The sequence below is a fragment of the Oncorhynchus masou genome, chromosome 24, assembly GCF_036934945.1.
Source record: "Oncorhynchus masou masou isolate Uvic2021 chromosome 24, UVic_Omas_1.1, whole genome shotgun sequence".
Taxonomy (NCBI): domain Eukaryota; kingdom Metazoa; phylum Chordata; class Actinopteri; order Salmoniformes; family Salmonidae; genus Oncorhynchus; species Oncorhynchus masou.
Window position 1 is genome coordinate 49,780,894 of NC_088235.1, and position 27,117 is coordinate 49,808,010.

Genomic DNA, 27,117 nt, shown 5'->3' on the forward strand with positions numbered 1-27,117 from the left:
TATAGGTAGGGGTGAAGTGACTATTGTCATGACGTTGTCCTTTTTGGGAACAGCGAGCACCATCCCCCCCTCTCTCTCTCTCTCTCTCTCTCTCTCTCTCTCTCTCTTTCTCTCTCTCCTACACCCAGGCTGGTGTTAGGCAGGCCATAAATTCCTGGAGGAGATTCTTCCTCATGGCCCGACAGTATAGAGAGAGAGAGTGAGTTTTCATAGAGAGAAGAAAGGAACTTCTTCCAGCTCACAGAACTTGAGAACTGAACAATATTCATGCTCTGGAGACGGTATAAATGGTTGGTGAAGAAGCCAGCTACGAACTGGTCCGTTTGGTACAATTTTGTGAAATTCATGAGAGCCAATACAGCCACCTTACCATAACCCTGTTTATACAAGAGTCTCAGTTGTGAGGCTTTCATATAATTGTTGTATAAAATGAATGAGTAAAGATGAAACTATTTGGGAAATTATGTAATGTGATTTTATACTGTTTAATGCAGGAAACTCCAATTCCCTTTGGAGTTTAACTAAATCATAGGCCTGCCTCATGAGCACAGACATTGATCTGGCGTCATTGGACAGCTCCTTTCTGCTCTTCCAAATATAACCCCCACCTTGGGAATTTATCTTCAGACCATGCTTCTCTCAATTTATGAGAGGGCTAAGGTTTGAGCCCACTGCTGAATTCTTAACCATACCACGTGTTTTAACTCTGAGACTATCGAACCGACAGAATAAGAACAAATCTTTGATAGTAATTACTAGTCTGCAGCTAGGAATTCGGTGTCATTGAACGCAAAGACAGACAACCGCCGAAACATCTATTCTATAACCACATTGCCGAATGTTACTCTGAACTATCCATTCCAACCACAGCAGAGAGAGAGAAGGCGGACAAACTCTCCAAAAGAAACAAACTTTCCAACAGAGATCAAGGCGACACACTGAGCGTAAATATATATACTGATTGCAATTATTCCCGAATGAGTGAGTGTTCATGTACAAAGGATTAGCATTTCAATTGTTATAATTATCACTTTGTAGTGTCTTTTATCTCAGTCGACCCCCACTTCCCTTTTGTCCATCAAGCCGCGATACCGGTTTATCCCACTAGGGAAACTCCGCTATCACTTCCTTGTAACTATCTTCTGTTTGTTTGTGTGCATTTCTGTGATTAATAAATACATGATTTAAGACAATTGATGTATGGATGACTCATAGTGAAGACTGGGTACGTGCAGATAACCAACAACTTACGATGTTCGGAATGAGACTAACGTGAGGTAAAGAATAATTTGTTAATTAGAAGACTAATTGATCAGATATTAAAATATCTGGAAGGTATATTAGGAAAATTATAACTTAGTAATCTGAATATTTTCCTTGGTGCCTCGACTTCCTAGTGAATTACATCTACCTGATTAGTTAATCACGTTAGAATAATTACAGAGAATTGATTTGATAAACTAAAAACAAGTCTTCAGTTTAATGATGCCATTAAACTGGGGGGGGGGGGTGGAGGGTGGGTGTTAATGTAAATAGACTGGTGGCCATTCAATTCATTGTTCAGCAGTCTTATGGCTTGGGTGGTAGAAGGTGTTAAGGAGCCTTTTGGTCCTAGACTTGGCGCTCTGGTACCGCTTGCCATGCGCTAGCAGAGAAAAGAGTCCATGACTTGGGTGACTGGAGGCTCTGACAATTTTTTGAGGATCGGGGGACCCATACCAAATCTTTTCAGTCTCCTGAGTGGGAAAAGGTTTTGTCTTGCCCTCTTCATAATTGTCGCAGTGTGTTTGGGCAACGATAGTTCATTGGTGGAAGTTTCAAGGAACTTGAAACTCTCGACCGGCTCTACTACAGCAACGTCGATGTTAATGGGGGTCTGTTTGGCCCGCCTTTTCTGTAGTCCACGATCAGCTCCTTTGTCTTGCTCACATTGAGAGAAAGGTTATTATCCTGGCACCAAACTGCAAATTTTCTGACCTCACCATGGCCTGTCTCATTGTTGTTGTTGATCAGCCCTACCACTGTTGTGTCGTCAGCAAACTTAATGATGGTGTTGGACTCGTGTTTGGCCACACAGTAGTGGGTGAACAGTGAGTACAGGAGGGGACTAAGTACACACCCCCGAAGGACCCCAGTGTTGAGGATAAGCATGGCAGACGTGTTGCAACCTACCCTTACCACCTGGGGGCAGCCCCATCAGGAAGTCCAGGATCCAGTTGCAGAGGGAGGTGTTTAAGTCGTAATGTCCTTAGCTTAGTGATGAGCGTCCTGGGCACTATGGTGTTGAATGATGAGCTGTAGTCAATGAACAGCATTCTCACATAGATGTCAGAATCAACCACTATTTGAGGAGCATGCAGCCTCTTGCTGTGCAACAGGTGATATTCCGCACAAACACTGTATGCCATGGGCTCTCCAACCCAAGTGAAATCTGTTCGGAAACATCAATAGTATCACGTTTTCACAACAAAACATATTTAATTAAACTGTTGACAACCCATCTTTCTATGTGCTTGAGAAAGGAATGAAGGAGAGAGGGGAGGAGATTAAAACACATGGTGATGAGATATTATGTAGGTAATGGGTCAGCCTATGAATTATAAAAATAGAAAAAAATACAAATTCACAAATTTGTAGGCTAGCTATGAATTTGTTTAATTTTGGCGTATAGGCTAGGCTAATTATGTACCAAAGACATCTTAAATCAGTTATTTTTATATTTTTCTGCTGTGCATAATATGAGGAAGGGCTATGTATTGTACAATGGCACAATCATTTTTTTAATTCATGTTTTTTTCTGGCTACGGCTCATGTATATATACACTGCTCAAAAAAATAAAGGGAACACTTAAACAACACAATGTAACTCCAAGTCAATCACACTTCTGTGAAATCAAACTGTCCACTTAAGAAGCAACACTGATTGATAATACATTTCACATGCTGTTGTGCAAATGGAATAGACAACAGGTGGAAATTATAGGCAATTAGCAAGACACCCCCAATAAAGGAGTGGTTCTGCAGGTGGTGACCACAGACCACTTCTCAGTTCCTATGCTTCCTGGCTGATGTTTTGGTCACATTTGAATGCTGACAGTGCTTTCACTCTAGTGGTAGCATGAGACGGAGTCTACAACCCACACAAGTGGCTCAGGTAGTGCAGCTCATCCAGGATGGAACATCAATGCGAGCTGTGGCAAGAAGGTTTGCTGTGTCTGTCAGCGTAGTGTCCAGAGCATGGAGGCGCTACCAGGAGACAGGCCAGTACATCAGGAGATGTGGAGAAGGCCGTAGGAGGGCAACAACCCAGCAGCAGGACCGCTACCTCTGCCATTGTGCAAGGAGGAGCAGGAGGAGCACTGCCAGAGCCCTGCAAAATGATCTCCAGCAGGCCACAAATGTGCATGTTTCTGCTCAAACGGTGAGAAACAGACTCCATGAGGGTAGTATGAGGGCCCAACGTCCACAGGTGGGGGTTGTGCTTACAGCCCAACACCGTGCAGGACGTTTGGCATTTGCCAGAGAACACCAAGATTGGCAAATTCGCCACTGGCGCCTTGTGCTCTTCACAGATGAAAGCAGGTTCACACTGAGCACATGTGACAGACGTGACAGTCTGGAGACGCCGTGGAGAATGTTCTGCTGCCTGCAACATCCTCCAGCATGACCGGTTTGGCGGTGGGTCAATCATGGTGTGGAACGGCATTTCTTTGGGGGGCCGCACAGCCCTCCATGTGCTCGCCAGAGGTAGCCTGACTGCCATTACGTACCAAGATGAGATCCTCAGACCCCTTGTGAAACCATATGCTGATGTGGTTGGCCCTGGGTTCCTCCTAATGCAAGACAATGCTAGACCTCATGTGGCTGGAGTGTGTCAGCAGTTCCTGCAAGAGGAAGGCATTGAAGCTATGGACTGGCCCGCCCTTTCCCCAGACCGGAATCCAATTGAGCACATCTGGGACATCATGTCTCGCTCCATCCATTGATCATTTTTTTGTGACTTTGTTGTCAGCACATTTTGTTGTCAGCACATTCAACTATGTAAAGGAATAAGTATTTCATAAGAATATTTCATTCATTCAGGTCTAGGATGTGTTATTTTAGTGTTCCCTTTATTTTTGAGCAGTATATATATATATATATATATATATATATATATATATATATATATATATATATATATATATACACATAAGCCAATGCATATATGAATATGCTTATGGATGTTTTGAATTAATCATCAGCTAAGAAAGCACTGTCCAATTCGTTTTGTTAGGCTTTGGAACAACATCCAGAATGACCATGTTTTCCACTCAGTTTCAAACTGTTGTTGAACTTCTTCTTTCTTCAAATTGATCAATCACAGTGAGGTGAGCTTCAAAAGCACACACTCTTTCATGATAAGTGTGTGATGTGATTTTTGATGTCAGAGTGCTTAGAGGGACAAAAGATCCCTGAGTACCAGGCCATTAGTAACCTGATGATCATTAGTGAGTTGGGTACTAACAAAGCATGTCCAGAGTGCATAAGAGGAGCCTACCGTGACTCTACGGTCAGGTGGAATTTTACTGAGATCATGACTCATGACTGCAATTGTGGTGGTAATACGATCACCGCAACAGCCCTAGTTACACCACGGGGTGGTCCTCCACGTCCTGAAATCGCTATGAATTCTGGATATGGTGGTTTGCTTACAACCAGGAAATGTTGCTGGCTCATTTCTACCGGTGAGATGCTGAAACGCTCGTATTTGCGTGTAGTGAGGAAATTTGAAATGTTTATGACACGAATTATATGTTAATAACTAATGGACCTATATATAGCCAAATAGAGCAGCAGTGAGATGTCCCTTTAATGTCCTCAAAGCCTACTCAACATGCATCGGTAAGGACAAAATTATTTTTCTGAGCGAGACAATGTTGTTTGTGATGGTCGACCTGTGTGATAGCTGAATCAATCCCACACTCCTCACCAGGAACATATGAACAGGCTATTAAATGGGACAGAGAGGTACTTGTGTTTGTGTCTGGTTTCCCCAGTAAATGGCCATGCTCCAAGGGGAAGGCAGACAGGCATACTGATAATGAACAACAACACTGAATGCATTTGGCATCCCATTAGCTGGCCCTCCCATGCCCTGCCTGGGTGCCTCTAATGATTTCAAGAAAAGAATGCTCCAGTGTTTGTGTGTCTGCTGTATCTATATGTCTGCACATGTTTTTCAGCACAGGTAGTGTGTACTCATGTGACCATGTGTATAGCATGCATGTGTTGCTTATACTGTGTAGCGTGTGTGTGTGTGTGTGTTTTCCGCAATTGCTAATGGCCATAGTATGATGAATTGGCTTAATAATTCCAGTTAGGTAGTCTAGTGATTAAATCTTCATTACAGTTCCCAGTCACTCCCTGCTCCACATTGATTGCCAGTGAACTCAATTCCTCTTAATTCTGCAGTAACTCTGTGACTGAACCAGGACAGAAGCATCAACAAACAACAACTCGCACAGTGCACACAAACAAAGCATACTATTTATGGTTATGGTTAGGTAATTTTCACACACACACACTTGCATGTATGCACACACACAGACTTGCATACCACAGGCACACATATACACACGCACAGACATACATAGATGCACAGACACACACACACACACAACATTTATTGATGTTTTGTCTCCTTATTGATGTTGTCTAATTTCCACTTGTGGCTTTTCCATTTTAGATAACTGGCCCACTAATGAGTATCAGAAGTAAATAGTCTGTGATAGTTATTGACACACTACTACACTGCACCTGCAGAACATATTATGCATCTCTTTCAGCTGGTATAGCTGTGTGTGTCAGACCTTCAGGGAAAACTTTATAGGTCCCTTATTAAACCATTTATAAACAGTTTGTAAATAGTTTACTTACCATTTATCATTATTCTTATATTTGTAAATGGCAATATGCATTCTCAAAATAGTTCTGTAAACATTTATAAACACTTTAAATGATTTATTAATGATTTATAAGATAATTAATAAGGTGTTTGATCATAGCAGGGAAGTTCAAAGTCAAAAAGTAGTACTGCAGGCATTGTTAGCAATAAACAGGAACCCACATTATTGTGAATGGAAAGAAAGCTATATTTGTGGTCAATTTCGTGTAAATATATATATATATATATTTTTGGAGACAATCATGGTACCAATAATTGATTCTAAAACACCAGATGTATGTCCTTGAACCAATTATTTTAAAACCGCACATAAGAAGTTATAAGGATAATTGAGTTGCGAATAGCAGCCTGCAGTACAATGGTCGGCCATCAACTTGAGTTAGTCAATGAAAGGGGGCAGCAATGAGCTAGCCTGCAATGCCACTTCCTGGAGTAGCTCAACCTGCCCATGTTATGTCTCCATGAGATGCCATCTTTCCAACTTAATTTCGCTTCAGTGCGCTATTGAGTTTTCACATAGGAATAAATGGTGTCAAGAGATCGACTGCTTTGTCCATTCATATATAGTCATTGGATCACAGTATGTTCACAATTTGGAAATAATTCATAATATACTACAAATGTACATATAAACTGGTTATAAAGGAGTTATTGGCAACTCAAAATATTATTTATAAGGCATGCTAAATGGTTGATTAATGGATTGACTCACCATTTATATACATATTTATAAATGTATTTATATAGGTCATGAATGGTAAGCTTAAGCAATAAGGCCCGAGGGGGCGTGGTATATGGCCAATATACCATGGCTAGGGGCTGTTCTTATGCATGACGCAATGCAGAGTACATGGACACAGCCCTTAGCTGTGGTATATTAGTCACCCCCCAAACCCCCGGTTTTCTTGCTATTATAAACTGGTTACCAACGTAATTAGAGCAGTAAAACAAAATTGGGTCTCCAACCACCCAGTTGATAATTGTTAATGAGTGCATTTATAAATGTGAGTTCATGCACTTACTAACTGATTGATAACTAATGTAGATCCTTATAAAACATTTACTAATTATTATTAAACTATTTTGCAGGTTCTAATCTAAAGTTACTGATGTTAGCGTTGTGTAATTTAATGGGCTACTTTAGCATTAGCTAGCCTAGCATGCTTACGAAAAAGGCAGTATAATGAAAAATTTGCATGATTAAAATTTTCGACACCTTGCATCGCTGGATTGTGGTACATTTTCAAGCCTTTCAAACCTTCAAGTCCATCACCATGTTGAAAATATATTAGCATAGAACGGTTTTGATCTGAAGGTCGACTGAACTTCAAAAGAATTGGTTTTGACCTTTTGCCTGTCCACGAAAATTCTATTGCCGACCCCTTTTGGATTGTTAATAAACATCTTGGACTCTAACCATCTGCCTCCTGTGTCTGCATCTGGGTCTCGCCTTGTGCCCTTATAGTACGAATTGGCCTTCGTTGCCGCATGCTTGGTATGTGCGCAAAGCAAGACTCCGAGGCAAGCTCCGCCTGGCCTCCTACAGCCACTTCCTGTATCTCATCGCTCCTGGTCCCATATTTCTCTGGATTCCGTCACTGGGCTTCCTCCACCAGATGGCAACACCACCATTCTGACGGTGGTGGACAGATTCTCAAAGGCTGCCCATTACATCCCCATTCCCTAAGTTACCTTCAGCCAAGGAGACGGTCCAGTTTATGGTGCAGCACGTCTAACATAACAATGGACTCCCGGTTGACGTCGTCTCTGATCGGGATCCTCGGTGGGTCGTCAGCCAGCATGTCCTCTGGGTTTCATCCTCAATCTAATGGCCAGTCGGAGCCAGCATGTCCTCAAGATATAGAGACGGCACTCTGGTGTCTGGTTGTCAGTGACCCCACCACCTGAAGTCAGCAAATAGTCTGGGTGGAATGTGCCAGGAACATTCTCCCTTGCTCGGCTACTGGACTATCCCCTATCAAATGCTCCATGGGGAATCAGCCCCCGCTCTTCCCAGAGCAAGACGTTGAGGTCAACGTACCTTCAGCCCAGATGCTTGTCCGCCGCTGTCGGCGTACCTGAAAAAAGACCTAGGGCGGCTCTTTTCAAGAACAGCTCCAAGTATCGGTCGACAAGGGGACCACCACCGGACTCTGGCTCCTCGCTATCGGGTCGGACTGAGGGTATGGCGGTCCACTCGGAACCTACCCCTCCGGATAGAATCCCGAAAACTTTCCTCCCCATTTCATTGGTCCTTTCTCCATTTCTAGAGGTATTAGTCCCACTGCTGTCCGTCTGCTGTTTCCCCGTACCCTCCGTGTTCACCCTACATTCTGTTTCCAGGATTAAAACCTTGTCTCACTGTCCTCTGTCTTCTGCATCTAGGCCCCCCCGTGTCATTGATGGCCAGCCAGTGTATACGGTGAGACACACCCCGATCAGCCAGGTAGGACGTCAGGTGGCGTCCCTAGAGGGGGGGGGCGGGGGTACTGTCATGCCCTGATCTGTTTCACCTGTCCTTGTAATTGTCTCCACACCCTCCTGATGTTACTTATTTTCCCCAGTGTATTTATCCCTGTGTTTCCTGTCTCTCTGCACCAGGTCGTCTTGTATGTTCAAGTCAATCAGCGTGTTTTCCACGTGCTCCTGCTTTTCTATTTTCTTTACTAGTCTTCCCGGTTTTGACCTTTGCCTGTTTTTCTGGACTCCATTCCCGCCTGCCTGACCATTCGGCCTGCCCTGACCTCGGCCTGCCATTCTGTACCTCTGGAACTCTGAACTGGTTTTGACCTTTTGCCTGTCCACGACCATTCTCTTGCCTACCCCAGCTATTGTATTTGTCGAGGCCCGGCCATTCTAGTGTTTAGTAAATGGTTTATAAGGATCTACATTAATCATCAACTAAGGTATATGTAAGTGTGTGTACTCACATGTACAAATGTACTCATTAACTTCTTATGGCTGGGGGCAGTATTGAGTAGCTTGGATGAATAAAGTGCCCAGAGTAAACTCCCTGCTACTCAGTCCCAGTTGCTAATATATGCATATTAGTAGTATATGGATAAATAGAAAGCACTGGATAGAAAACACTCTTAAGTTTCTAAAACTGTTTGAATGATGTCTGTGACTATAACAGAACTCATATGGCAGGCAAAAACCTGAGAAAAAAATCCAACCAGGAAGTTGGAAATCTGAGGTTGGTTGTTTTTCATCTCATTCCCTATTGAAGATACATTGGGATGTTGGTCATATTCCACTTCCTAAGGCTTCCACTAGATGTCAACAGTCTTTAAAACCTTGTTTGATGCTTCTACTGTGAAGCGGGGTGAATGAGAGGGGAATGAGTCAAGGCTCTGGCAAAGTGCCATGAGCTCGTGACGCTCGTTCACGTGAGAGCGAGCTCTGTTCCATTGCATTTCTACAGACAAAGGAATTCTCTTATTGAAGATTTATGTTAAAAACATCCTAAAGATTGATGTTTCTCATGAATTTTGGTTTGTGAACTGAACGCACTAACAAAAGGAAGTATTTGGACATAAATTATGGACATTATCGAACAAAACAAACATTTATTGTGGAACTGGGATTCCTGGAAGTGCATTGTGATGAAGATTATCAAAGGTAAGTGAATATTTATAATGTTATTTCTGACTTCTGTTGACTCCAACATGGCGTATATCTGTTTGGGTTGTTTTGGTCTCTGAGCGCCGTACTCAGATTATTGCATGGTTTGCTTTTTCGGTAAAGCTTTTTTGAAATCTGACACAGCGGTTGCATTAAGGAGAAGTTTATCTAAAGTTTCATGTATAACTCTTGCATTTTCATCAAGATTTATGATGAGTATTTCTGTAAATACTCTGCAAAATCACCAGATGTTTTTGGAACTACTAAACACAGATAGAATACACATTGTGCCCATGATTGCATATGTTCTTGCATGTACCGAAACACAATTGATCAATATCAGAAAAAAGCTGTGAATAAAACAGGATGTCCATTTGTGTTGTTCAACATTGACTCACCCGTTTGACATCTTTCCCAAACGTCTCACTGTAGCTGGTCCCCAGGATCTCAAACTGGATGTGGGAGTTAGAACCTTCAGCACGGAAGTCCATCATTCCTGTTAACCCGGTGATCCGTCTCTATTGGCAACAACATAATAACAAGGATACTTTAAGTGGTGTCTAATCAATCAATGAAATGCATTTTATTTAGCCCTTTTTACATAAGCAGTTGTCCCAAAGTGCTGTACAGATACCCAGCATAAAACAAAATGCAGGTTAGTGTTTTTTTAAATATAATTCTTGTTCTGGAGGCAGCTCTGCAGAGTGTTTACTAGCTGGCACAGAAACAAAGTCATAAAATCAGTTTTTAAACCTAACCTTAACCACACCACTATTTTAGTATATTTTTTAATGTAACCTTTATTTAATTAACTACGCAAGTCAGTTAAGAATATATTCTTATTTAGAATGAAGGCCTACCGGGGAACAGTGGGTTTGTTCAGGGGCAGATTGACAGATTTTTACCTTGTCATCTCGGGGATTCGATCCAGCAACCTTTCGGTTACTCGCTCAAAGCCTAACCTTAATTCTAAATTAAGACCAAAAAGCATATTTTTGTTTTCATACATTTTTACAATGTAGTCAATTTTGACTTTGGCCTATCTAAGGGAAAATCGCTCAGTTCTGCCTTCAGGACAAGACTCACCAAAATAAATGTCAACCTGCGCCTAAAACCCCAAAGAGCAAACAATGCAGAGGCAGATGCACAGTGGCTAGGAAAAACTCCTTAAAAGGCATGGAACTGAGGAAAGCTCAAATTTCTAATATGCTTTGAGTGGTCTATAACATTTTAAATAAGTACACTACAACGCAACCTACGCTTGAGTGCCAACAGATTACAAATGCATCCAAATGCTGATGCATCTATATGAGGTGATATGGAAAGGATACGTTACACACTCATACTAGATGGCATATACAGTGCATTCGGAAAGTATTCAGACCCCTTTACTTTTCCACATTTCTTTTACGTTACAGCCTCATTCTAAAAGTGATACAATAAAACAATGATCCTCAACAATCTACACACAGCATCCCATAATGAAAGAGCAAAAACAGATTTTTAGAAATGTTTGCGAATATAAAAACAGAACCTTATGCACATAAGCATTCAGACCCTTTGCTATGAGACTCGAAATTGAGCTCAGGTGCATCATGTTTCCATTGTTCATCCTTGAGATGTTTCTACAACTTGATTGTAGTCCTTCTGTGGTAAATTAAATTAATTGGACTTGATTTGGAAAGCCACACACTTGTCAAAATAAGGTCCCACAGCTGACAGTGAATGTCATAGCAAAAACTAAGCCATGAGGTCGAAGGAATTGTTCGTAGAGCTCTGAGACAGGATTGTGTCGAGGCACAGATCTGGGGAAGAGTACCAAAAAATGTCTGCAGTACTGAAGGTCCCCAACAACCCAGTGGCCTCCATTTTTATATGGAAGAAGTTTGGAACCAGCAAGACTCTTCCTAGAGCTGGCCACCCAGCCAAACTGAGCAATCGGGGGAGAAGGGCCTTGGTCAGGGAGGTGACCAAGAACCTGATGGTCACAGCACCAGAGTTTCTCTGTGGAGATGGGAGAACGTTCCAGAAGGACAACAATCTCTGCAGCACTCCTGCAAAACATCTGTTATGGTAGAGTGGCTAGACGGAAGCCACTCCTCAGTAAAAGTCACATGACAGCTTGATTGGAGTTTGCCAAAAGGCACCTAAAAGACTCTTAGAAACCAAGATTGAGCTCTTTGGCCTGAAGGCCAAGCATCACGTCTGGAGGAAATCTTGCACCACCCCTACGGTGATGCATGGTGGTGTTAGCATCATGCTGTGGAATGTTTTTTCAGCGGTAGGGACGGAGTTACTAGTCAGGATCGAGGGAAAGATGAACGGAGCAAAGTACAGAGAGATCCTTGATGAAAACCTTTCCCAGAGCATTCAGGACCTCAGACTGGGGTGAAGTTTCACCTTCCAACAGGACAACAAACCTAAGCACATAGCCATGACAAATCATGAGTGGCTTCGGGACAAGTCTCCGAATGTCCTTGAGTGGCCCAGCCAGAACCGGGACTTGAACCTGATCGAACATCTCTGGAGAGACCTGAAAATAGCTTTGCAGCGATGCTCCCCATTGAACCTGACAGCTTGAGAGGATCTGCAGAGAAGAATGGGAGACACTCCCCAAATACAGGTGTGCCAAGCTTGTGGTGTCATACCCAAGAAGACTGAAGGCTGTAATTGCGGCCAAAGGTGCCTCAACAAACTACTGAGTAAAGGGTCTGAATACTTAAGTAAATGCAATATTTCTGTTTTCTATATTTTATAAATGAGCTAAATGCACTGAATGCACTGTATGGTTTCTGAATGCACTGTATGGTCCAACTAGCTGGACCACCAAGGTTACCAGCTCAATTTCTATACAGACCACTGATTTTAAGTCAATGACAGGAACATGTGCTGATAAGAACATCTACTGTAGAAAAAGGGTTGCAAAGCAGAGCCGTGCACAGACCTTCAAGGGGGCAGGTGCTCAAACTGAAAAATGTTTTTGTTTTGCTAGTAAATCTGCTAGTAAATTAGCTCAAGATATTTTACTGATTGTGATTTATCTCTCTATTAGAGGTCTTCACGGATCCATCTGTACCCGAATACCCAAAATAAAGTAGCTGCTTCCCTGACTCAGATCACATCTTGACCAGGTCTATACGGAACGGGTCTAGTTGTCCTCGGGTCCATTCGGGAACGCATCTCGAAATTATAATTTTTTATTTATTGATGCATATCGGGTTTAGGTGGGAAAGCCCCAGATCCATTTCGGAATGGACCCGTGAAGACCTTTACTCTCTATGTATTTCTTCCTCTCTCTGCTGTACATATCAGCCAACTAGACTGAATATTGATGATGATGTAGGCTAAATCAAGTGTTATCAAGTGTTAATCAAATGTTATGCTGCTGTGCCAGTACTGTTGATATTTAAACTAGGTAGCTAGCAACACACACTCGACCGGTGACAGCATCTCTCAAGCCTGTTTGGACACCACCATACAGGGCAGACTGGGAAAAAGTCGCAAACAGGCACGCACAAGCTCAGTACATGGAAGATCATCAGACGCAACCAATGGGCGGGGAGGGGGTGGCGAACTTGACAACGACTAGCTAGTAGTGGATTCCGAACAACCATGATACAAAATGCATACAAAAAAAAACATTTTGTGGGAAACTATACCACCACCAAAAAGGCCACTTGGGAGAGTGGAAGGGCAAAGGGGCATGTGCTCTGCACAGGTAGAGCCCTATCCGTGCAGGTGCCTGGTCAAAGTGATGTCCATTAGATGATGTGCGAAGTACGTAAAACATTTCAAAATCATCTAGTTTCTCAGGGAATGGTGAGCAGTAGTGTGAAATCATGACTAGTCAACAAGGCAGTGTCATCATGACTTCATAAGAAAACAATTAGTCATACAATAGGTCCTTTTTCCTTTCAATATTTTCATAAAAACACTTTTGTTAATTTCTAAATAATTAATTTCATGAAGGGTTTAATCACAGCCTATAAATTGATGCAATCAAGTACATTTTGTTCTAATTTGTTAATTTGGATAAACCAAGATGACCGAAGGCAATGCTGGTGAATGAAGCCGAGAAAGGAAATGGGGACTCCAAGCTAGGCTGAAAAGATGTGCTATACGGCCTCCTCTTCCTAGTATCCTGAAGGCTAAAATGTGAAATCGCTGGATTTTTTTAATGAACTCAGAGGAAGGCCTCAATCTTAGAGGGACATCAGGGAATGCTGTGGCTTTGTTTTTTACAGAGACATGGCTTACGGACGATATACTCGACTCAACCTTATGGCTTTTCCATTTTCCGTATGGATCGAAAGGCAGCTTCTGGTAAGAGTAGGAGGGTTGGGTGTGTTTCCTCATCAACAATACCCGGTGCACTGAGATTGAAAACATCTTAAGCTCCTGTTCACGCGATTTGGGGCGGTCGGTAGCATAACGGTTAAGAGCGTTGGGCCAGTATCCCTGTGCCGACTTGGTGAAAAATCTGTCGATGTGCCATTGAGCAAGGCATATCGTAATTGCTCCTGTAAGTCACTGTACAAGATAATTAGCCAGCAAGAATCCTCTCACCCGGAAGCAGTCTTTAATGTCGTAGGTGATTTTAACCAAGCAATTATCACCAAAATGTGTCCTGCCCCACAAGAAGAAACAACCTGCTGGACCATCAGATCACATCTCTCTGTTCCTCAACAGGGAGACACCAACACAGAGAATAGTGAGTCGTAGGACAGAATAGGCAGACCAAATGCTGCAAGATTGTTTTGAGAATACTGATTGAAATATGTTCAAAGATTCATCCACCAAGGAGACTCATACATCAACATTGAAGAATATACATCGTCAGTCACAGGCTTCATTAGGACATGTGTTGATGATGTTGTACCCACAATAACAATACGGACAAACCCCAACCAAAAACCTTTGATGAACGGAGATATCCGTACCATACGGAGATCACGTACTGCAGCATTCAATGTCAACAGAACAAACCTCAATTACTCATTGGTGTGAGGAGAAAACTTGTATTGATGTTTGACAACTCATATTCGTGACGCATGCGGCAAGGACTACAGACAATAATGGACAACAAAGGCAAATCCAGCTGTGTTGTGCCCACCTAAGCCTCCTTCCCAGATGAGTTTAACACATTCTATGCTCGCTTCGAGGTATCAAGGAAGATACTCTGTGCTCTGGACGACCAGGTGCATTCGCTATACAAGGCTGACGTGAGGAAAACTTTCAAGAGAGTGAAAACTCACAAAGACACCAGCCCAGATGCCATCCCTGGCAAAGGTCCTCAGAGTGTGTGCTGACTAGCTGGCGGGCGGTTTCTCTGACATCTTCAACATTTCTCTGTCCCAGGAGACCACCATCCTCCCAGTGCCCAAGAAAAACAAGGTGACATGCCCAAATTTCTATCGGCCAGACGGGAAGACCACAGGCTGTGAGGATTGGCAACAACACCTCCTCAACCCTGAATGTTAACACAGGGGCCCCCCAGGGGTGTGTTCTCAGCCGTCTGCTGTATTCCATATGTTCACCCATGACTGCGTGGCTTTGCACGACACCAACTCCATCGTCAAGTTGGCTGATGATACCACGGTTGTAGGCCTGATAACCAAAAATGACAAATCAGCCTATAGGAAGGAGGTAAGTGAAGTGGCATTGTGGTGCCAAGACAACAACCTTTCCCTCAATGTCAGCAAAACAAAGGATTTACATTTTTTTACATTTTTAGTTCACCTTTATTTAAATAAGCATTTGTTCTTAAAGGACTTGCCTATTTACAATGACGGCCTACGCCGGCCAAACCCTAACCAGTACGACGATGGGCCAATTGCGGGCCGCTCTATGGGACTCCCGATCATGGCCAGTTGTGATACAACCTGGGATCGAACCAGAGTCAGTGATGTAGTGATGCCTTTAGCACTGTGATGCAGGGCCTTAGACTGCTGCGCCACTCAGGAGCCCTGAAAGTTGATTGTTGTCTTCAGGAAGAAGAGGAAGGAACATCCCACTGATCAACATCAAAGCGACTGCATTAGTCAGCAGTTTTAAGCTCCTCAGCGCCCACATCACCGAGCACTTGACATGGACCAACAACCCCACCACTCTTGTCAAGAGGGCCCAACAGCATCTCTACTTCCTAAGGCAGCTGAAGAAAATTGGCACGCCAAGGAGACTGCATGGAAGCATTTAGTTTGACGGTGTATACCATGTGAATCCTGCACATACGACAAATAAAACTTGAATCTAAACACAGAATACTAAATCATTCTCCTTGTACATCTGTATTCAAAGAGTTGAGCTACATGTGAAAAAAGGAAAGGAATCCATTAAGACACCATATGAGTTAGTCTGTGTCCTACCTTCTGGATGGTGTCCAGCATAGACCAGCCTCCATTCCAGGGCTTGGTGGACTTCCTCATGCAGTTCAGACTGGCCATACTATGCCACTTTCTGTCCTCCAGCTTACTGTAGAAGGCGTTGGCCAGCATCAGCACACTGTCATACAGGTACAAGTTGGAGACCTGGAAAGAATCAACACAATAAAACATCTTCTATAAAAAGGTTTTGAGCAGAATCAGCATTGTCATGCAGGTAATGAACTAGTTTGAGATCTGGCAGGGAAAAACTCCCCAAAACTGTTGGAGCTAAAACGAGATGCTCAAAATCAATTGTTGAACCTTGTGAAAGTTTACAAGACCAACACAAAAGCGGTTCCTCTCTGCCTCTGCCCCTGTGAGGTTCAGGGGAAATAAATTGCTCAGTAGGGAATAAGCGTTTCCACAGAATGAAAGTTAGAAACAGACCCATAGTGGTTGACACCTGGGGAGCAGTAAACACCCAGTCTGACACTGCACTGCCCACTTTTAAGTTACAGACGAGAGATATGAAAGATAACCCCAAGTTTTCTAATGATAGAAAAAGACATGTCTGTTGAAATGCCACAGAGCATTACTCACAATTACACCCACGGTATATCTTTTCTAACTTGTCTGTAGGAAACTGTGATTGTGATTTATTGAAGGACCACTGGAGAAAAAGAAGCCCAAACACATTCCCTGGCATTTTCATTTGGAATAAAAATAGGCACAATGGATTGCCTACGTCCAAAGTGTGCTTTTGATATACACCAACAAAGGCATGTATGAATGGCAGGGTACAGCAATGACACAAGGAGAAATATTTGCTGAAGGACACCATTCCTCAGATCTCTGTTCCTGTATTCTATCATGGTTCACCATGAGATCAATACATGTACAATTATTGTTTTCCTCATTTCATAGAGGATTCAATTGGACATTCAATCCACATGGTCATATTGGGTATAGAGGAAAACACACTTGTTGAGTTGAAATGAATGTGACGGTGGTAAATCGAGTTTACAAAATGCATACATTTTTTAAAAGTTAGCTCAAACATAAACACACTAGGTAATTTCCATATAAAAGGACCCATGAGCAACAACATGTGACGTTCATAAGAGCACGTCAAATTGGGTGTCAAAAGAAAGCCACATCTATATATATATTTGTTAAATGAAGGCATATATACATTTTCAACCATGTTCCATCCTAAAAACGTGGAATAAGCAAAGGCTTTGATTTCTGGCCAAACAGATGGAAAATGGGTCTTGGAAAACATCTACCAGAAACACAATAATGTTAAAGTAAAGACTCCTGACAAATAATATCAACACTTACAGTGCCTTCAAAATGTATTCATAACCCTTGACTTATTCCACATTTAGTTGTGTTACAGCCTGCATTCAAAATTGATTAAATATAGTTTTTTTCTCACCCATCTACACATAATACCCCATAATGACAAAGTGAAAAAATGTTTTTAAGAAATGTTTGCAAATGTTTTGAAAATGAAATACATAAATATCATAAGTATTCATTCACAACCCTGAGTCAATACATGTTAGAATCACCTTGGGCATTGATTACAGCTGTGAGTCTTTTTAGATATGTCTCTAAGAACCTTCCACACCTGGATTGTACAATATTTGCACATTATTATTTTTACAATTCTTCAAGCTCTGTCAAGTTGGTTGTTCATCATCGCTAGACAGCCATTTTCATGTTTTGCAGTACATGTTCATGCCTATTTAAGTCAAGACTAAGTAGGTCACTCAGGAACATTCAATGTCATCTTGGTAAGCAACTCCAGCTTACATTGTCTTTGTCTTCCAGCTTACATTGGCCTTGTCTTTTAGGTTATTGTCCTGCTGAAAAGTGAATTATGGGACTCCCGATCATGGTGGAAATCACTTGGAGCTGATTTCCTGGTGTTTTTAAAGTATTGTATGTCCTACCCAAAAATGTATGTTGTTTTATTTTTTATTTTTTTATCAGAGAACCTGGAGGGGGCAAATCAAATCACTCGGCCCGCCAGTTGGGAAACCCTGCTCAAAGGGATATTTAATGTGTGATTTTTCTTTTTACCCATCTATCAATACATGCCCTTCTTCACAAGGCATTGAAAAACTGCTCTGGTCTTTGTGGTTGAATCTTTGTTTGAAATTCACTGTTTGACTGAGGGATCTTACAGATAATTGTATGTGTAGGGTACAGAGAAGTAGTCATTCAAAAACTCATGTTAAACACGATTATTGCACACAGAATGAGTCAACTTGTTATGTCACTTGTTAAGCCTTTTTTACTCCTGAATGTATTTAGGCTTTCCATAACAAAGGGCTTGAATACTTATTGACTCAAAACATTTCAGCATTTAATTTTTAATGAATTGGAAAAAGTCGAGGTGTGTGAAGACATTCTGAAGGCACTGTATATTTAGTTTTGGATACATTTTTCTGTCTTCTGTAGGTTTAAGAAACTTTGCCTTGGGCCTTGAAATTCCCTTACCAAAAACCCACATATCCTTAAGTTATTTTAAAATGTTTCTCCCTCATAAGGAGGGAGAATAATGAAAGTTCACAGAACTTAAAAGGTAGACCTATCAATTAGGTATATTGTTTTTACTGATATCAATTTCGTTTATGAATTATTAAGTGGTTAAAACTTGAAATGCCATTACCAAATCGTTAACAAAATTTTCCGAAAGATCGATAATGGAATTTCTGCAATTAAATTGGGTACAATGGGAAATCATAGTAGTAACAAACCACAGTTGGGTTCAAAAGTTTGTACAGGACAGTATAGTTAAGTACAGCTCAGTAAAGAAAAGTTGAGTATAGTTCAGTACAGTACAGCACAGTAAAATACAGTACAGTAAAGAAAAGTATAGTTTAGTAGAGTACTGTAGAGTAGAGTTCGGTACAGTACAAAGTAGAGCACACTAGTGTTGAGTACACTGTATTGTACTGTACTCTACTGTACTATACTGTACTGGACTCTACTGAACTCTACTCTATATAAAAATAACCAGTGTTTAGAATAATACACAAATATTTAAAAAAGGATATTGCATTTTTATACATTTGTATACCTATTTAGGATACATCACCATGAAGAGAAGGAAATGCCCACATACAACACCTAGAGCATTTGTTTTCTCTAAAGCTTTATGATGGTCTGGCTGGTGTACTTAAGGCTTTATGCATCACTTGCTGAATCCTAAGAAATAAGGGTCTGGTGTACTAACTAATCATGATCATGATTTGAAAGGGGATAGATAAGTGGCCAGTGCTTTACCCAGCACAGGTAACACGTCTAAATCAGAAAAGAAAAGCACTTGCCTGTGCTTTTTTTCTCTCTTACAAATACTTGGCATTCGCCAGTGCTTCACCTTTTTTCACATTAATAATTGAGAGATAAAGTCTAAAATAATAGCACATGATTTTACCATCTGTCCTGAACAGTGTTCTATGCTAGCTATGGAGTTGGAATAGTAAGTCATGGTCATTGCACTAGATGACTACGGAGAACATTTCTAAGTCATTTTTAACATTAGAAATCTGTGTTCCTGTGTCAGAATAGTGATGACAGACTGAGGTGTTTAACATTGGAGGGATGTGTGAAGGAAATGACAGTGTTAGAACGATGATGATGTTCAATGTTGTGACAGCGCTGACAGGCAAATCGCTCTTGCCGACCTTCAGAAACGCTTTTGTCATGGTTATGGTCACGTCTTGTCAATATATGGGGTGATGTTGGGTGAATGACAAAGCGTTCTGTGATGGTGTGGAAACAGTGTTATGGGGATGACAGGGTGGTGACGGGGCTGATGGTCAAATAGAGTAATAAAGTCCTATCCTTCACACTGACCTCCAGGGACTGCAGGTAGCCCTCCTGGGGGTCACAGAGCAGAGAGGAGATGCGGTGGTTGTTCCTCATGCAGCGGATGTTGGTGTCTCTCCACAGAGGGAAGATCTGACGTATGACGGTCATCCGGCCTAACGAACTGTGGACCAGCTCCATGATTTCTGTGTCACTCACCTCCTGTGACAGAAAATAGAAGGTGGGGTGGGAGGGTTCATGGTCAAATCCATAAAATAAATCTAAGAATTGCTTTGTAAATTCCCACTATGAACTTGTCTTAAGCTGTGGATTCACATAGGAATTATAGGACTAGGTACAGTTTGTGTGACAACTAAGTATGATTAATCAATATACACATTAAGAAATACATGCAATAAACACTCTTCTCAAGGTCAGGATTTCAATTCATTTTCAGCTGAACATGGATTGGGGATCATCACTACTGTCCGATATCTATCAGTTCCTTTGGAAAATTGACAAAGTAAAAACTCTCCTTCAATTTCTTAGAATCCCAGAACATACACCATAAAGTTGTGGATAGGAACCTCCCTACTCATGTGTGCAGGCAAGGGTGATGGATGAGAGGAATGTGTTCAGGGTCAGACAGGGGGTGACCTGTGAACGGTCAGATCAATAGCGATGAGACCTAGAGCTGCTGGTCTGACTCAGGAGCAGGACAGAGGTCAATGTTGATGTGACAGACAACCAGCACTCGGATCAAACACCACAGTAATGAGACAACTGATGGGTCAAACTTATCTGTGTTTATCTATCTCTCTGTCTCTCTCTTTCGATCTGTCCAAGTTTGTTTTTCTCTTTCAGACGTTCCATCTCCCTGCCTATGTTTCTCGTTAGCTGTCTGTCTGTCTCGCTTTCTCCCTCTATTTCATTTTCCCTTTGTGTCCATTTATCTCACTCTCTTTGGCCCTTTCACCCTATTTATCTTACTGTCCAAACGTATCAATTCCTTTTAGAAATACATAACTGTTATGCAACAAGCACCACACCTCATGGATAATTCAGTAGGCGTGGTGCTTTACTGCTTTTAGAAAGAGGCACCTCCATTTTTATACAGCAGAAACACTACACTATGAGTCATACAAACAGCCAGTCAACTGTAAATAACGGATATTCATGAGGTGCTGTTGTGCATTAACCGGGTGGAATATGCTGTACGATTCATTTAGTTATGACCTCACTTCCAGGATTGTCCTTCCTGTCTTGACCTGTGAGAACGTTCCACCACAGATGACTGCTGTGACATCACTTGACCCTGCAGTGACCTTGATGGAGCCATTTTGCTAGCAAGACATAAATGACCACAGGCGAGTAGTTTGAAAGAAAAGCACAGAGCATTAAGTGCTAGGTCTTCATATTATAATGTGGAGAGAACACGTTTTGGTATGCAGGGTAAGAATGTTGGTGGGGTACCCTTTGAGTTTGTTGATTAGTCTGGTGGCTCTCTAACACAGTGTGTGACTAACATTCTGGACTGTGTATTACTGTATAATACAATTTCAGTGCAGGTCAAAGCCATCATTACAGAGCTGTATATCAGATTGAATGAATGTGTTCAGGAGATCAGCTGTTTATGCATTCAGTGTGGACATACACTTTGGGAGGAAAACACTACCAAAGCTCCTATTACTGCCCTGAGGTTACCTACTTAATGGAAACCAAAAATATGTATTTCAATTGCACACATTCTCTAAATACATTAATCAAATCAAGCCTATCTGACAGCTAAATTATCCTCAATATGCCACTCAGTCAACATTATTAATCTATCATGATATATAAATCAAGAAATACTGGTGATCACCATAGAGATTTAATTAGGAGTTAAAACACTTTTTTAAGCTTTAGACATGTATGCTGAGAAGCTCTGCGACTTGGAGAAGGACTGGGAGGTACTGTACTCTTATCTAGCCATCTTACCCTCCCTCCCTCCCCCCAACAGTACACACTATCACTTGCCTCTACCATTGCTAATCTGCTAGCTCTGACTAGTAGACACATACAGGTAACTTCCAACATAACGGAAACACCAACATAAAGTTTCTTAACCTGTTGATGCTCTGGGGGCGCTATTTCATTTTTGGATGAAAAACGTTCCCATTTTAAACAAGATATTTTGTCACAAAAAGATGCTCGACTATGCATATAATTGATAGCTTTCGAAAGAAAACACTCTGACGTGTCCAGAACTACCAAGATATTTTCTGTGCGTGCCCTAGAACGTGAGCTTCAGGCAAAACCAAGATGAGACGGCATCCAGGAAATGAGCAGGATTTTTGAGGCTCTGTTTTCCATTGTCTCCTTATATGGCTGTGAATGCGAGAGGAATGAGCCTGCCCTTTCTGTCGTTTCCCCAAGGTGTCTGCAGCATTGTGACGTATTTGTAGGCAGATCATTGGAAGATTGACCATAAGAGACCACATTTACCAGGTGTCCGCCCGGTGTCCTGCGCCGAAATTGGTGCGCAAAAGGCAGCTGCCAGTATTTTTCCATGGGATACAGAGAGGAAAGCAAGCTTCCACGAACTGCATATCAATGAAGAGATATGTGAAAAAACACCTTGAGGATTGATTCCAAACAACGTTTGCCATGTTTCGGTCGATATTATGTAGTTAATTCGAAAAAGTTTTACGTTGTAGGTGACTGAATTTTCGGTTCGTTTCGGTAGCCAGACGCAATGTAGAAAACGGAACGATTTCTCCTACACACAGACGCTTTCAGGAAAAACTGCGCATTTGGTATGTAACTGAGTCTCCTCATTGAAAACATCAGAAGCTCTTCAAAGGTAAATGATTTTATTTATTTGGTTATCTGGTTTTTGTGAAAATGCTATGCTAGCTTTGCATACTCTTATACAAATTAGTCAATTTCTATGGTTCAAAAGCATATTTTGAAAATCTGAGATGACAGTGTTGTTAAGAAAAGGCTAAGCTTGAGAGCAGACGCATTATTTTCATTTTATTTGCGATTTTCAGAAATCGTTAACGTTGCGTTATGCTAATGAGCCTGAGGCTTTAGTCACGATCCCGGATCCGGGATGGGGAGTTCCAAGAAGTTAATAGGGCTTTGGGCCATCACAGAACAGCTTCAAAGTGCCTTGGCATAGATTCTACAAGTTTCTGGAACAATTTTGGAGGGATGCAACACCCTTCGTTCATGAGAAATTACATAATTTGATGTTTTGTTGATGATGAAATGCTGTCTAAGGAATGGTGACTGAGACCCACACACATGAAACACCCTATGCTCCTTTGAGAACACTCTTTCAAAGTCACTGAGATCTCTTCTTCTACCATGGTAGCCAAAATAATGGACAACTGATAATTTGTATACATTATCCTAAGCATCATGGTTAGTTAATTGCTTATTAATTAACATACGAACCACACCTGTGTGTGTGTGCATGTCTGTGTGCGCCCGCGCACATCTCAGTCACCAGATCTCAACCCAATTGAACACATATGGGAGATTCTGGAGCGGCAATATTTCATCATCTTTAAAAGAGAAGGGTCCAGGATTAAACTGCTTAAAGGGATACTTCTGGATTTTGGCAATGAGGCCCATTATCTACTTATTCAGAGTCAGATGAACTCGTGGATACCATTTTTGTGTCTCTGCGTGCAGTTTGAAGGAAGTTGCTAACTAGCACCAGCGCAATTGCTAACTAGTGTTAGTGCAATGACTGGAATTCTATGGTATCTGCTAGCATGCTGGCAGCAGTTACCCATAGCCTTACAGTAATTGTGCTAATGCTAGTTTACATTGGCTCGCGAAACTACCTCTTAAGTTCCTTCATACTGGACACAGAGACATGACAATGGTATCCACGAGTTCATCTGATAAGGGGCCTCATAACCAAAATCATGAAGTATCCCTTTAAGAGACTGACAGTCTGGGTTTGGTAGCGCTCCAGTCCTCCCTGTCATAATAAGAAACAGAGGATATAGAAATTGTATTATACCCCAGAGAAATAAGTAAAGTCAATGTAAGTAACCTAATTTATGCTCGTTTAACTGTTAACTTCGAGGGTATTGTCAGCAATAATCATATGCCCATAGAATTTAATTCCACTGTTTGCACTGAAACTGTCTGCCTTAGGAAGAAGCCCACTGTTGGCAGCTCACTCAGTACCATAAACTCAAATGTAAATGTCACTAACATGTCTACCTTGGATCAGCCTCTCACAAACCACCAACCCAGAAAAGTACTGAACATAGCCCATAGCCCATACTTTTAAAGTATGTAGCCTGAGAAACAAGGTTCATGAAATGTAAAACTTACTAACATCAGAAGACATTCATATTCTGGCCATTGGTGAAACACACTTAGATAATTAATTTGATGATGCAGTACTAGCTATGGTTATAGAATATATAGGAAATATAGAAATGCAAATGAAGGAGGAGTTGCCATGTATGTCTAGAGTCATATTCCTATTAGGCTGAGAGAGGATCCCATGTCAGATGATGTTGAAGTAATATGGCTACAGGTTCATCTGCCTCAACTAAAGCCCATTCTTGTAGGAAGTTGCTATAGACCACTGAGTACTAAAAGTCAGTACTTGGACTATATGTGTAAAATGCTCAATGTGTGTGTAATGTATATGATATCAACAGAGAGGTATATGTTCTGGATGACATAAATATTGACTGTTGGCATCAAGCTGTCCACTCAAAAAGAACATTCAAGCTGTAACCAATGCCTGTAATCTGGTATAGGTTATCAGGCAACCCACCAGGGTATTTACAAACAGAACAGGAACTAAATCATCCACGTATACTGATCACGTCTTTACTAATGCTGCATGAATCTGCTCTAAAGTAGTATCCACACCCATCGGATGCAGTAAATATAATAGCCATATCTAGAAAAAAACAGGTTCCAAAGACCGGACCTAAAATTGTGTATAAGCGATCATACAACAGGTTTTGCAATGAATCCTATGTCGAAGAATATTTGTTCTTCTGATGTGTGTAATGAGGAACAACCTGTCTCTGCACTTGAAGCATTAATGAAACTGCTTCTTGCAATTACTGATAAGCACGTGCCCATCCAGAAACGGACTGTTAGAACTGCCAAATTTGATTGTAAGGAATTCTAGGTCAGGTGAGCAAAAGGACTTGAGTTCCTGTATGTTGTTACGATCACACCATGATTCGTTAATTATTAGGCATACACCCCCGCCCTTCTTCTTACCAGCGAGATGTTTGTTTCTGTCGGCGCGACGCGTGAAGAAACCAGGTGGCTTTACCGACTCTGATAACGTATCCCGAGTGAGCCATGTTTCCGTGAAACATAGAATGTTACAACCTCTGATGTCTTTCTGGAAGGCAAACCTTGCTCGGATTTCGTCTACCTTGTTGTCAAGAGACTTGACATTGGCTAGTAGTATACCCGGGAGCTGTGGGCGATGTGCCCGTCTACGGAGCCTGACCAGAAGACCGCTCCTTCTGCCCCTTCTGCAGCACCGTTTGTTTGGGTCGCCTGCTGAGATCCGATCCATTGTCCTGGGTGGTGGTCCGCTTCGGGAAAGTCGTATTCCTGGTTGTAATGTTGGTGAGTTAACGTTGCTCTTATATCCAATAGTTCCTCCCGGCTGTGTGTAATAAGACTTGAGATTTCCTAGGGTAACAGTGTAAGACATAATACATTAAAGAAATACTGCATAGTTTCCTAAATTGCTGATGTTGGTAGCGGAATACGTTGCAATTCCTGTCTGACATGTCTTCTATTAAGCCTGGAGGCAAAGGTCATTCTGCAACTTTTAATGGTTCAAACAGCTGACCAATCAAGCCTGGTAACAACTTGGCAAACTTTTGGAGAAATCAGTTTGACCAGATACAAAGTTATTTTACAGAAAACAAATTAAAAACACACTCGACACTGACAGAAATGACTGATGATTGCCTGAAAGAAATTCATAGTAGGAAGATTGTCAAAGCTGTTTTGTTAGACTTCAGTGCAGCTATTATTGATCATAACCTATTGCTGAAAAAACTGAGGTGTTATAGATCTGCATCCTGTGCCTTATAACGGATAAGAGATAAGAGTAACCTATCTAGTAGAACACAGAGGGTGTTCTTTAATGAAAGACTCTCTAATGCAAATTAAGGTTGATAAGTATACCATCCACAGAGCAGCCGGCTTGGACCATTATTGTTTTCTATTTTTACTAATGACCTTCCACTGACCATGAATAAAGCCTGTGTATCTATGCACGCTGAAAATGGAGCAGTTTTCGGGAGCCCAACCAATTGTGCTAATATGTTTTTTTTGCGTTATTTGTAACGTATTGTGTACATAATGTTTCTGCAACCGTATCTTACGGCAAAAAAAGAGATATATTAGGACAGCGTTCACTCACCTCGGATTAGACAAAGATTTTTTTCTTCAACAAGCAAGACGCACAAGACATTCTCCAAACACCCGGCAGGGCTGACATCCCCGTTATCTTCAAGAGGAAGTGACGCGGGTACAGAGGACAAAGAGCCGGATGCCTGGTCAGGATCCGGAAAAGGCGAGTGGGAAAGCTGCTGTTACCGTCAATACTACTCGCCAACGTGCAATCATTGGACAATAAACTAGACGAGGTACGATCACGAATATCCTTCCAACGGAACATCAATTTTTTTACGTAATTGTGGCTAAATGACAACATGGATATATTCAGCTAGCGGGATACACGCTGCACCGGCAAGATAGAACAGCACACTCCGGTAAGACAAGGGGGAGTTCTGTGCATATTTGTAAACAGCTGGTGCACGAAATCTAAGGAAGTCTCTAGATTTTGCTCACCTGAATCAGAGTATATTGTGAAAAAATTACAGGCCACACTACTTGCCTAGAGAGTTTTCAGCTACTATTCGTAGCTGTTTATTTACCATCACAGACAGATGCTGGCACTAAGACCGCACTCAGTCAGCTGTATAAGGAAAAAAGCAAACAGGAAACCACTCACTCAGAGGCGGTGCTCCTCGTGGCTGGAGACTTTAAAGCAGGGAAACATAAATCAGTTCTACCAAATTTTCAGCAACATGTTAAATGTGCAACCAGAGGGAAAACAATTCTAGATCACCTGTACTCCACACACAGAGACGTGTACAAAGCTCCCCCTCGCCCTCTATTTGGTAAATCCGATCACAACTCTATCCTCCTGATTCCTGCTTACAACCAAAAATTAAAGCAGGAAGCACCAGTGACTCTATCCATAAAAAAGTGGTCAGATGAAGCCGATGCAAAACTACAGGACTGTTTTGCTAGCACAGACTGGAACATGTTCCGGGATTCTTCTGATGCATTGAG

General features: G+C 41.7%; 1 protein-coding gene across 2 annotated transcripts in view; it reads right to left on the reverse strand.

The window, feature by feature from the left end:
• Positions 1–27,117, reverse strand: part of LOC135512297 (glutamate receptor ionotropic, delta-1-like) — a 467,441-nt gene that overhangs the window by 83,714 nt on the left and 356,610 nt on the right. For both annotated transcript variants that reach the window (XM_064934181.1, XM_064934183.1), the window contains exons 6-8: positions 19,804–19,977; positions 15,937–16,098; positions 9,970–10,089 (exon numbers count right to left, since the gene is read on the reverse strand). In XM_064934181.1, coding sequence (XP_064790253.1) covers positions 9,970–10,089; positions 15,937–16,098; positions 19,804–19,977 — 456 coding nt within the window. The remainder of the gene's footprint in view (positions 1–9,969; positions 10,090–15,936; positions 16,099–19,803; positions 19,978–27,117) is intronic.